At 32.2% G+C, this 13,287-nt stretch overlaps 2 protein-coding genes across 4 annotated transcripts; both read right to left on the bottom strand.

Moving 5' to 3' along the window:
* Positions 1-315: 315 nt before the first annotated feature.
* Positions 316-8,415, bottom strand: LOC120075669 (alcohol dehydrogenase-like 7). 2 transcript variants are annotated; one of them, XM_039029272.1, is made up of 10 exons: positions 8,228-8,414; positions 7,986-8,122; positions 7,852-7,898; positions 6,624-6,949; positions 6,236-6,318; positions 6,077-6,152; positions 5,809-5,873; positions 5,199-5,294; positions 659-823; positions 316-577 (listed from the first exon to the last, which is right to left on the bottom strand). In XM_039029272.1, the coding sequence occupies exons 1-10, from the start codon at positions 8,277-8,279 to the stop codon at positions 458-460; spliced, it is 1,167 nt and encodes a 388-aa protein (XP_038885200.1). In that variant the 5' UTR covers positions 8,280-8,414; the 3' UTR covers positions 316-457. The 2 variants fall into 2 exon arrangements, 1 of the variants encoding a protein (XP_038885200.1); XR_005481379.1 differs by lacking the exon at positions 316-577 and having other exon boundaries at positions 688-823; positions 5,805-5,873; positions 8,228-8,415.
* Positions 8,416-10,344: 1,929 nt separating this feature from the next.
* On the bottom strand, positions 10,345-13,028 carry LOC120075034. Of its 2 annotated transcripts, none has more exons than XM_039028181.1 (3): positions 12,847-13,028; positions 10,812-10,991; positions 10,345-10,723 (listed from the first exon to the last, which is right to left on the bottom strand). In XM_039028181.1, exons 2-3 carry the CDS (start codon positions 10,980-10,982, stop codon positions 10,652-10,654), a joined length of 243 nt encoding a protein of 80 aa, XP_038884109.1. In that variant the 5' UTR covers positions 10,983-10,991; positions 12,847-13,028; the 3' UTR covers positions 10,345-10,651. The 2 variants fall into 2 exon arrangements, with proteins under 2 accessions (XP_038884109.1, XP_038884108.1); XM_039028180.1 differs by having other exon boundaries at positions 12,748-13,027.
* Between the last annotated feature and the right edge of the window lie 259 nt (positions 13,029-13,287).

Below are 13,287 nucleotides of genomic sequence, written 5' to 3'. Positions count from 1 at the left end.
TAATTTATGTTAGTGGATTTAATTTAGGGCAATGCCTACTAAATTAGAAGGTAGCCTAATGACTTAGTAGAAATGATAGAGGATAATTTCAAAGTTAGTGGTAGAAAAAGTTAATACATTAATGGTTGGGTTTTATTTTTCCTACATACGTGTAATGTTTCCACTACAATGAACACAGAACTCGATGGAAATATTTGATCATCTGTGTTCAATATTTTTTTTCTTGTTTCCATCTTTCGTTCTCTTCGTTTGTCATTTTTCGTTTCAACATCACAACAGTTTTTTCAAGGGTCACACACAGTTCTTGCATACAAGTAAATTTTAATCCAAAACGATTAAGATAGAAACAAAAGGAACACGTAGAGTATCTAACATAAACAAGTACATTTTAAGGTTCTAAAATAAACATAATTATTGATAAGTAACGACACAACCCATGAGATGATGGGGTGGCTGCTCATAATCTGTTCATCCAAATCACACATCTCAAGCACTTTCCTTCAATTAGCAAATTGAAAGCTTCATTAATATCTTCAAAACCTACTTCATGTGTGACAAATTTATCCAGCTCAAGTTTCTGATAGTCGAAGATTCTAAAATCAATAACAAGATGGTAGGATTTATATGAAATTCATAGCAAAAAGCAATAGTAAATTACCTTATCAGTGTACCATTTAAGAAGAGTTGGAATATCTGATTTAGGCTTCAATCCTCCATATAACGATCCCATGAGAGTCTTTCCATGAAAAAGAACATCAGCAGAGCGTAAACTCAAAATTGCGCCCGGTTTGTCCACTCCTAACACGATTGCTTTTCCCCAACCCTGGATTCAAATAGGAGATGTAGCAATAAATGTTTGGATCAAATACAAAAATTGGGGTAACAACACAACACCTCAATAATCGCCCTATATTAAAATTGTTGAAATAAATGGTATGTGACAATTTGTGTAAAGTTGCATTGTTTCATGAATGAACATGCCTTTTTGTAATTAACCAACTTGAAGAAGAGACATGACTATCCGAATGACCACGAACAGTCTATAAATATGCTTCTTCTCCAAGTTGCATTAAAGGCATCAATTTTTTCATAGGCATTTTTCTCTCATAAAACTTTTCTCCTTTTTATAAATTTGTGCTAGCTCGGTTTATTTCCACAAAGTATAGTTCATTGAATCCTGTGGACGAGATGCTACTTCCATAAAAAAGTTAATCTATTCTATCCTAAAAGATAATTACTCATGAAACTCAAACACTAGAGTGACTAAAATTGTCTTAAGGAGATAACGTGAAGTCATTGGGCTCAAATTCTCTCACCTTTATAAGGTTACGTAATTTCTATTTCTTTTATGATATTATTCATATAACAATCTTAAAGACAATTTTACTTTTGTTAAATTCATGTTTCCATTTGTTAAATTTTGGGTTATATTGGTTCTGTCGCTCACATCAAGTTATAGAGTGTTTTCATTTTGATTCTGCTTAAAAAAGTATATATACATTTAGTGTGTATAACTACTTGATTTATTCGATTAGATATATATACAATTGTTTTATATAATATATTGTTGTTTGTTGTTTGGCGTTAAAGCATTTAGTTTGTATGTTCATTTTTTTCCTTCCTTCATGGCCATTAGATTTCTCCAAGTTTGTACGTACAATCTCTCCTCTGGTCTTGTTCCGCAAGTGTTGAAATATATATTTAGTTTTATGGGAAATTGTATTGTATGACAAATACATTTTAAGAAATCAAAACTGTGATTTCAATTTTTTTGTAATTGTAGGTGTGGCAATCACATAACAATCATATAACAAAGAAAAATTGTTTGCACTTGAGGCATAGAAAACATATACAAAATATGTATGCAAGAGTCACATTTTGAGTGGACTAGATAACATACTATATAATGTTTATAGTGGTAGATTTAGCTAAAATCTATGGGAATCATTAGAGAAAAATGATATATATAAGACAGAAGATGTCAGTCATATCATAGCAATGAAATTCATAGTAAAAAAGTTTTTGATCTATAAAATGGTTGATTCCAAAATTGGGATAAAACACATTTCGTAAATATGTCTCCCCATGGTTGAAGGCTAATTATATTTTATATGGAATTCCATATATGAAAACATAGGAAATTCCTTATGAATTATGGAAAGGTTGAAATCTTATTAAAATTTTATATTATTGCCCAGTATTTGAGAAAAATGGTTATTCCAATATGATAATCCAAGTTTTAGAATATTGGATAACAATTTAAAAAGAGGTTGGAATATATTTGAGTTTTATATGATTTTTTTTAGTGAATAATAATAAGTCTCGTCATATATGACGAACACTTGATACAACCAGACGACTACTTTCTAGTAGAATTATCACAATTGACTTTATAAGGTCATAATATAATATTATGGATTCACTTGTAAAAGGCCTAACTAGAGAGTTGGTTAAAAGTCCATAAAGGAGAATGAGATTAAAACCTTCTACCCTGGATATCCCAAGATCTAGGTTCAACGGGCAAACCGACCTGTCGATAACTTCGTGAGCACTGCATTTATTATTTTTTTTTTCAAATTTTCTTTTTACTCATTCTAAGGATGATGAGACACTGCAAGTGTGGTTTTAGGGTAAGCATTGTGTTTTTAATGATTTTTATAGGTTGTTGAATAATTATTTATGAAAAGAGCATGTATGATGTTTTTTATTAAGGTTGGCAATGGGACCGGGGAGGGTGGGGAAGGATTCCCATCCCTGTCCCCAATGAGAAAATTTAACCCCATCCCTGCCCTGCCCCGCCATTTGAAAGCAGGGATTGGGGCGAGGATTCCCCATCGAGGAAATGAGTCCCCCCATTTCCCCTTTTATTTGCCATGAGGACCTTTTCTAAATAAAAAAAAATATTCCTAAAATTCTAATATATTAAAAATCTAATAGGGGAAGGGTTGGGGTCAGGGTCGGGGATGGGGATGGGGCAGGGATACCCTCCCCATCCCCGCCTCGTCCCCGATTCGAGGACCCCTTCAAAACGAGGATTTCCGCTGGGGAATTTTGCTAACCCTATTCTTTATAGGAATCACCTGCGTGAGTGTGAATGGTCACTTCTATGAGGATTTTAAGGCAAATTCTCTAAAACACTCATGAGACCAAACAATATTCAAGGACAAAATGAACACAGTTTTGAGAACAAATTTTGTTATAATGAGAAACTGTGTAACTTCAATTGTCTTAGTTGTTGGAATAAATATTATGTGTTCATTCGTGTAAAGTTGCATTTTTTCATGAATGAACATGCCTTCTCTTAATTAATCAACTTGAAGAAGAGACATGACTATTCCAATGGTCACGAATAGTCTATAAATATGTTCTTTTTCTAATTGCATCAAAGACAACAACTTTTTCATGAGCATTTTTCTCTCATCTTTTCTCCCTTTTTATAATTTTTGCAAGTTTGATTTATTTCCACAAAGTGTAGTTCGTTGAATCTTGTGGATGGGGTGATGACTACTCATGAAACTCAGACACAAAAGTGACTAAGATTTTCTTAAGGAGACAACATGGAGTCATTGGACTCATATTCTCTCACGTTTACAAGGTTATGTAATTTTTTTTCTATGATATTATTCATATAACATCAATTATGTCAACATTCTCTATTATTTTCATAAATGTCTAAGTGGGTTGGTTAGTACACAAAAATTTGTTTCCAATTATCTTTTAATGCCTAACCTACAATTATAGTCCTTGTGGTGGACGGTTGGAGAGATAACTAGAGAGAGAAAATGCATTTATGATATACTTTTCTATATTTACAAAACATCTTTAATGTTTGAGAGAGAAAATACATTTATTCTATTAATTACTCGAGATATCTTCCCATTTTCAATTGGAGAGAGAAAATACATTTAATATGATTCTATTTTTCATTTAACACATTGAGATGTATCAAGCAATTGGTTTTTTTTAAGATGTTTGCAAATGTTCTAATCAATATATGAAATATATCACAATATACAAATAAGAAATTGACTCAATATTCAACATAAATCCCAGTATATATCGTAAATTTCTTTTATATCATAGTATATATAATCCCAATAAATCAAAATTTAACGACAACTTCTAGCATAAGTGTAATTCAAAATTAATTTAACAATTTCATTATTATCACAGTATATAAATCACTCAAAGCTCAACATATATATTATAAATTTCATTTATATTACAATTTATATATCATAAATTCCATTTAAGGAGCTAGAAAATCCCAATAAATTTAATATAAACTTTAAATGTATTTATTATATTAAGTAGTCGACATTTTTTTCCATTTGAAATTAATGTGACTTTCTATCTCCAAGTTTTGACTTCTTTGTTTATTTGAAAATATGAAATGTATGATATATATTATAATACAAAATGGAATTTATGATATATTGTAGTATATTGAAGTCGTAAATTAATTTTGAATTACATTTTTGTTAGAGAACTATTGTTAAATTTTGATTTTTAAGATTATATATATTGTGAAATAAAAGAAATTTACGATATTTATTGAAATTTTTATTGAATATTGAATAAATTTCTGGTTTATATACTGTAGTATATTTCATATATTAGTTAAAATATTTGCAAACATCTAAAATAATGTTTTAAGATATATTTAAAATAACCATAAATTCGTCGGAAAAATAAGTTGTTTGATACCTTAAATGAAAAATATAATCATATTAAATGTACTTTATTTCTCCAACAAAAGATGAGAAGAAATCTTAAATAATTAATAGAATATAATAAATACATTTTCTCTCTCCACCATTAAATATGTTTTATAAATATGAAAAAATCTATAATAAATGTACTTCCTCTCTTCAACCGCCCACCACGAAAGATATTTTTGTCCAAAAATAGCATAACTCCCTTATATGAAAATATCTAAATATTTAGACATTTATGAAAATGAGTTAAAAAAAGATTAAATCTATAATAATCCCATAAAAATTTGCTCCTATGCTAACTATGGGGTTCTTATAGTAGTACCTTGTTACTTTTAATTTCAGTAAATACATCATCAAATTTATATCATCGTTGAAATTAAATCATGCCGTTACCTTAAGCATCGTTACAAATATAAGGATACTTCGCAAGGTATAATTAAGATGATCAAAGAAACTGTAAACAGAGAGGGATTGAAGGACCTGTCTGCAGCATGCAAATGCTTCCTGAACTAAGGAAGCCATTCCAACACATTCAAAGCAGTAGTCTGCACCACCATCGGTCATTCCATTGATTACCTGATAGCATTGACATCAAAAGGGGTTAAGAACAAGAGTTTTTTAAGCACGCCAGAACCACCGCAGCCAGGGCAAATATTGCAAAATTTTGCGAGACCATGATTATAAACAAGAAATGGGCAATTATTTCTCGAATTTGGCCCAATTTTAAGAAACTTTTCTTAAAATCTAAAAACAAAAAACGGGACAGATCTCAAATAAATCTGAACCAATCTTACTAAATATCTCGTACATATTTGCTCTAGTTTTGAAACCTTTATTGGCTGCTAACAAGCATGTGTCCCAGAACCCCTTCATTCATGAAGCAGGATATCAAAATATTTAAAAAAATTGAAATGTTTGACAACTACTTAAAATGATTTTTTTTTTAAAAAAATAAAAAGCTTTGGAAAGACTTTCAAAATATATTTTAAACAATTTTTATCAAGAGTTCAAATAATAGTGACTTTTTTTAAAAATATTTTTTCTCTCGTCAATTCAAATGGGCTCTGAATCTCAAGGATAACCTACATGCCTGGCTCAAAGATTTATCCCCGAGGCTTCTAGAATTTACAAACTCGGTGACCCCAAACTTTTTTGCTGCATTTGGGAAATGAACACATTTTATGACTAGTTAATAAACAATGAGTTGATCTTAAATGCTTATCATAGACTATAGGTTCAACAATGCATGCACATGATTAAGCATGAAACATTGAAATCCATGGCTCCTTCAATAGAGAGGAGCTTCAGATTTGCTATTCAAGCGAGGGAAAATGAAGAATGAAAATAGAAGTACTTGCCAATTTCAAATTTATCTGGTTGGACATCTATCCCAATGATCCTGCTTGCTCCACATAGTCTTGCTCCTTCAGCAACCTAAAAAAACCATTAGTAAACCCTGAAGTTTTTAATGTAGCCTGTCACAGTTTTACTAAAATGAATCAGTAACGAATTCATACAGCTAAACCTATGGACCCCAGTCCAAAAATGGCAACAGTGGATCCCTTCTCCATATTTGCTGTTCTCCATGCCGCACCAACTCCTATGATCAAATGTTTAGTAATGAAACGAATTGCGAGTGCTCTCAGTATATAGTCACAGATATTATTCTATAATATGTGATATTTGAGCATAATTTTGAAATGGAAAATGAGAAAAACCAAGACCTTAATCCTTCCTACAAACTCAAGTCTTAACTATGTAGAGATCAAGTAAAGTTTCTTTATGTGTGAACCAATTTTCAAGGAGGGAATTGCATGAGTTGTGCTAAATTAAAGCAGCAGCTAATTAATCAAGATCCCAAAATCTCCACAATAGTAAATAATGGTCGATGGATTAGAAAGTGACCTGTTGCTACTCCACAACTAAGGAGGCATGCCCTGTTTGGAGGTATCGCAGGATCTACTTTTAGTACATTGGCAATATCTACCACTGTGTATTCGCTGAAACTTGATACAAACAGAAAATGATGAAGAACCTCTCCATTGAGATCAGTGAATCTGCTTGTCCCACAGCGGGGCATCCCCGTAGCTATCTTGAAAGAGAGTTTAGAACAGAGATTGCTTTTCTCTGATAAGCAATCTGTACACTCCCCACAGTTAGACAAGAATATTGGGATAACAGTATCTCCTTCCTTAACTTCATAGACATCTTTCCCTACACTCTCAACCACTCTGCAACATTAAGCAGTACATGTATTCATATAAATCTGGAGTAGGTCTCTTTTCTTCTTCTTTTCTTTTTCTTCCAAGAATATTACATCACAAATAGAGGGAGGAAAGCAGATAGTAAGCATAAACAGATATAATAAATATTCTGGTACACAAGTATAGGAGCATGCTTATTCATATGTGGTTGTTACGGTGGCATGTTCAATTCAAATTAGTGTATACAATAAACAATCCCCATAAATTGCACAATGCAGCGTCCAATAAGAGCTTATTTGAAAATTAACTAAGGCGAACGTAATCCATAATAGTAATCTGAAAAGTAGAACCCATTTGATTATGTTTGGTGTTGTCTACATGTGTCATTGTAATTGTAATAAAATGCATGGCCCACATCAAAATCCGTAATCAACAAACCCGATCTGATTGTGGAGCTAAGAGTGGTCAATCTGATTGTATTTAAAAATTATGTAGGAGAATTATGAATCCATCACAATTACTGTTACCGTTACCGATTGACCCTAACAGCGACAAGAAGAGAATGATACTAGACAATGAAAAGTAAACAAACTCAACCGTAATCAATTTGCGTCTCCAAAATGTCCAAGTAAACGTGATGAAAAGCAATTTGATTACTTCGACAATTGTGATCCACCACGATTTATCCATCAACAAAATTTTATTACAATTATACCAATTTTGACTATGGATCAGTAAAGATGAACTAAACAAATTAAAAAATCTAGGGAATAAATTAGCAGCATTTTCTAGTTTACCATCATCCAGACTCCTTCCCAAATTTGGCTATATCAAATGCAATATCCAAATTCAGAGTATAAGAAACTCCAACAAGATTGAAATATTCCAGAATAATTGAAAAGGAGAATGAACAAAGATGTGAAACTCACCCAAAAGCTTCGTGGCCCAGAATTCTAGGAACAATCCCCGGAGGATCCTTGGGAAATGGAATATAACCAAAAATTGAATAAGAAAACACTCCATTCTACCAAACCTAGATTTGAAAATCAGATGACGGACGAACCTTCAACTTCCAGAAGGTGATATCACTGTGACACAAAGAGGTACATATTATCCGGATTCGAACTTCATGAGCCATTGGCGGTGCCACTATTATCTCCTCAATCACTAGTGGCTCACCAGGCTTCCGGGAGACAGCAGCTAACAAATTTCAAACCGCATTGAAACATCCGACGTTTCAAAGAAAATGAGGAAGAAGAGAGATTCATTCTAAAAGCAATCTGAAAGAGCATAAAACTGAAGTACCTCTACAGCGAATAGACTGAACTCCAGTTGCCGCCGACGACTGTTCTTCCATGACGGTATTCGGAGAGAAGTGGTCTGGCGAGTTATGTGTTTTCCGTGAGAGCTCGGACGGAAGAAAAACCGTTGGGAAGCAATTTTAATATAATTTCTAATCTTTCTTTTAATTTCTTTTTTCTTTAGAAAATTTAATATCGAAACTAGGAATTTATAACTTTTTGGATGTAAATCCTTTACGGGAAAGTAAGGACGTACGATCTATAGTCGACTAAAACACAATCGTGTACCATCTTATTGATGTGACCTGCCACCATATACTGAGGGAAAATTTCAAATGCTATCGTCTAACGCAAATTTTCCATACATCTGCCCTTTAATGAGTGACATGTGGCACACATGGAATATTTTTATTTAAATAATTACCATTGATAGCTTTTTTTATGAATAATAACTAAGATATAAGATCATTTAAAAAAAAATATTGCAAATATAGCCAAGTCTATCGGCCATAGACTTCTATGATAGACTCTTACTAGTGATATGTTTTATCACGAATATACTTCTACCAATAACATGGTCTATCACTGATAGATATTTAAATTTGGTCATATTTATAATTTTTATGTCTATATTTTCAACTATCCATTTTATGTATGCATTTTTTACATGGGCCCATCCTAGTTTAAAACCATCGTTTTCACCGTTTAGCCAACAACAATATAGATGTATACTTCTAAATTTTGATAATTATATTAATTTAAACCCCACAATAAGAATGATATCATTTTAAACTTTAAATTTTGTGAATTGTATACATTTAAATCTTAAAACTTTGAGATTTGTATCCATTTACATCCTAAATTAATAATTATATCAATTTAGACTTTGACCTAAAATAAGTGTATTAATTTAAACCATAAACCTTCGTAAATATGTCAATTTAAATCTTGAATATTCATAATTATATCCAAATAAAACATAATGGAGGATTTAAGTTGATACAATTATGAAAATTCAAGGTTTAAATTGATACATTTATAAAAGTTTAAAATTTAAATTGATACTTATAAAAATTAGGGTTTAAATTGATACAATTATTAGTTTTGGGTTTGAATTGATACTATACACAAAATACAGGATAAAAATTAATAGTCCCCCTAATTGATATTGTTTTTTTTCTTCATTTTTTCTCGCTTTTAATTAATTTCGAACTCTTCGCTTTACTTTTTATATTTTTTACTATTTTCTTCGGTTTTTTGTATATTCATCCCTAATAAGCAAATATTCTTTTTTCTTCTTAATTTTTTATTTTCAAACTAATTTCAATATTTTCATCTCTATTTCTATTTATGTTTTCTTTCACTATTCTTTTAATTTTTTTTGTGTATTTTAAAAATGAAACAAGCAAGAGTATTGGTTCATTTCAATTTAATTATTATATTTATACTATGTAACTATAGTTATTCACTATGATATTTTTCTTGTAACTTTATATTTGAACCATTATTATTTATTAAAGATCACATATTTACTTGTTTGATAGAGAAGAACGAGCCCATATATTTTTGCATTTAAGAAATAAATAAAATAAAATATAGAAATTATTAGAATGAAGATAAAAATGAAGAAAAAATGAAGAATGATATGAGGAAAAAAAAAAGATGAAAATAGTTGGAATGCAAACTTTCAATCGATGGAGTGTGAAATTGTTGAAATTGGTTAAAAATTGAAGAGATGAAAATGAGGGTGTAAAAGGATGAAGGAATGTGAAATTGTGTTAAAAATAAAAAGTTAAAAAAAATTAAAAAAAAGAATGTGAAGAATTGAAAATTAATTAAAAGAGAGAGAAAATGAAATAAAAATAAAAATAATATAAATTAATGATGAGAGAGAAAGAAGTTGGTTGAAAAGATGAAAATGATGATTTAAAACTAAATGACCCTATTAACCCGAACCAACCCAACCCAAATATTTCATGGTTGGATTGAATTGAAAGACTTTTTTTATCCAACCTAATTGTTCGAGTTGTAAACTTCTTCAACCCAAATAACTCTTCCTAAAAGATGTTGGTTCCATGGCCAACCATTTGTCATACAACTATTTATCCACAACATTTGACATCAGAAAATCAGTAGAATATTTACTATCCTCGTTGAGATTTATGATAACTTGATATGCTAACAGCAGAGCTCTAAAAAATTTGACTACAAGAAAGAAGCCAACAATTAAGTTTCCCAACCAAATATACCTTAGGAAATGGCACTAAATATGATAATAATTACGTCAAGGAATTGCACCTGGGTATTGGTTCTAACAACAATTCACTGTAGACAGCTTTGTCAGTTCAAAATTTAAACATTTCCGGCAGATTTTCCTCTGATTCTTGATAACAGAGCTACTTAACCACTCTCTCAATAGAATCTCAAACTACTTTCTTCCCCTGTTAAGCCTCTGCAAGTGGTAATTAATGCTACCCCAAGGTTTCCTGTTTCTGCTGGCCTGCATCATAGAAAAGCAAGTAACTATCACATGGTAGAGTTTTAAAATAATCAAAGATATTAAAGAAGAGAAGATGAAAAAAAGTCACCTGAGCATCCATGCAAGTATTTAGAAGTTCCTTTTGTCTGGTGCACTTATCATCGTTGTTTTGATTAAGAGCAATGCAATTGAGAAATGCTAACATTTCCTTCATGCAAGGTTTGCCAAGAGCGCCAAACTTCTTTGGGTTGATATATAAAGAACCAGCTTTCCTACCCATGGATACAGACTACAAGCCAAAAATAAATGGCGGTTAGACTCAACATTCCCATTATGATTTATGAACGTACCAGTAAATGAACCATAAGAAAAATATGAAATGTTGGCCTCTTTTAAACAAGGCTGTAGAAAATTCCCAAGTTCCATCTCCTTAGAAATAGGTGGGTTGTGGGGGGGAGGGAACCAGTAACAATGTAAAAGCAAACTGAGCTACAAACACTGAGCACACACATACCAATATCACAACCGAACTAAAAGAAAAAAAATACAACAATGCAGGAAAACACGATTAATTCAATACAAAGGGAAATGCCCTTCTTTATCCCTCCTCTTGCATCTACTGTTTCACAGTCAACTCTCTTCCTCTCTCAACCACAAGTTCTTAAATGATAGTCATGCCCTCAAGGTGGAAAAGCTCTTCAACTGTAAAGCTATGGGGGCGGAAATTTTTGGAATATGTAGGCATGGAGGGATAACCACCCTGATGTTTCCTATGGGAGAAAACCTGCTTGATTTGTCCACTCACTAGTGTATGTAAATACCCCAGAAGTAACCCCTACTAGAGGAACCATGCACCAATAACATACCATCACAAGTACAAAATCACCATAATATGATCCCTAACAGAAACACAAATTCCATAGATAGTCAATCAAGATACATGTCTCATATCAACAATTAATACAATCTCGTGCTCAACTCAACCATAAGTGCAAACAAGGTACTCAACAGTGTTATTACGTTCATTGAACAAATCACACTTTCCCTGGCTTTCCCTATTCAGTCCATAGGGTGGTCACTCTCAAGGATCTATCTTTAGCAATTTCATCATCTCAAAACTTAACCACATCGAACCCTATCAACTCTACTACAACACCCCTTTCAAATGTAGTGATTCTTGGTCATTTACAAAAGACCTCGCTGCTACCAAATCTCTAAAGTTTTTTTCTCAGTAGTTCAACCATTGACCATTTGTACCCAAGACCTCGAATCTACCCACATTGACTCTTAACCATATATACCCAAGGCCCTGATGCCACATTTCTCACTCCATTGGCCCTTGACCATTTACTCCCGAGGCCTCAATAACACGAGACATATCAACCCTTGACCACATTACCCAACTAATATTCACATACTAATCTTAATTCATCCACAAACAACAATTTCAAAACTCACAGCCCAAATCCTATAGTACGCTTTCTACCACTAACTAGAAATCAGGATCCATTTAGAGTATAAGAATTAATTAAAACTGAATGCATGTAAATCACATTTTCAACATGCTTTCACAACTTCCCAACGCATGCTTAAAGCCTAGCAAACACCAGCAAAAAATTCAACACATCCAAGCAAATATATCAAGGAAGAACCTAACATAGCACAACCACACATGAACAATCCGACATACTTTATCACATCATGATCAATTAAAACACTTGTCTTAGTTCAACATTAATACCCAAAAATTTCAGCTTGCTAACAACATTATGGAACCATACTGACATCACTATTCAATTACATCCATAATTTATAAATCACTTCAATCACAAACATAGTCACATTTAACAAACAAGCCTCAGAAGTAAAGATTACTTACGGTACTAAGCGCCCCTAAAATCGAATCGAAGCAATCAGGGAAAATTTTCAAGGGTTAAAAGTAGATCAAAACTAAACTAAATTAAACCACCTCAAGGAAATCAGATACGCATGCTTATACCAACCAAGAATCCAATTCAGATCTAAAGAAAACTCCCACTTCAGACCTGGTTTCTACGAAGTGTGCGTTTCAGGTCTAAAGAGGACTGAAGTCGTGGGTAAACGATGGGGTGTCGTAGCTGAAGAGAAGGCTGGGAGAGAGATACCAGGTCGGGATGTGACGCTGCGTCGCTGGTGGCAGTTCTCGCCGCCGCCGCCCGTCAATGATGGGTTCTGCTCGCCGGAGAAGGAGTTTGGAGGGAGGACAGTCAGTGGAAGGGAAGAAAAACCGCAGAGAGCTTCACGTTGGACAAGAAGAGGGTAGGGTTTGGTTTTCCTCGTTTTTTCTTGTATGTATCATTTTATTCCCTATAATTTGGGATTTTTCCAATTTTAGTCCCAAATATTGAATTTTAGACTAAAATTTAGACTACGTTTAGTAATTATTTTATTTTATTTTATTTTATTTTAATATTAATTTTATGGATACTATTTTTATCCCTAATTTCTTCATATTTTATCTACTTTTCACCAATAATTTAAAAAATCAAGCCAAATTTTGAGAACTAAAAAAAGAGCTTTCAAAAATTTGTTATTGTTTTTTGAAT

This window comes from Benincasa hispida, chromosome 4, assembly GCF_009727055.1.
Source record: "Benincasa hispida cultivar B227 chromosome 4, ASM972705v1, whole genome shotgun sequence".
Taxonomy (NCBI): Eukaryota; Viridiplantae; Streptophyta; class Magnoliopsida; order Cucurbitales; family Cucurbitaceae; genus Benincasa; species Benincasa hispida.
The sequence above is the reverse complement of the archived record's forward strand: the minus strand, read 5'-3'. Positions and strand labels throughout refer to the sequence as shown.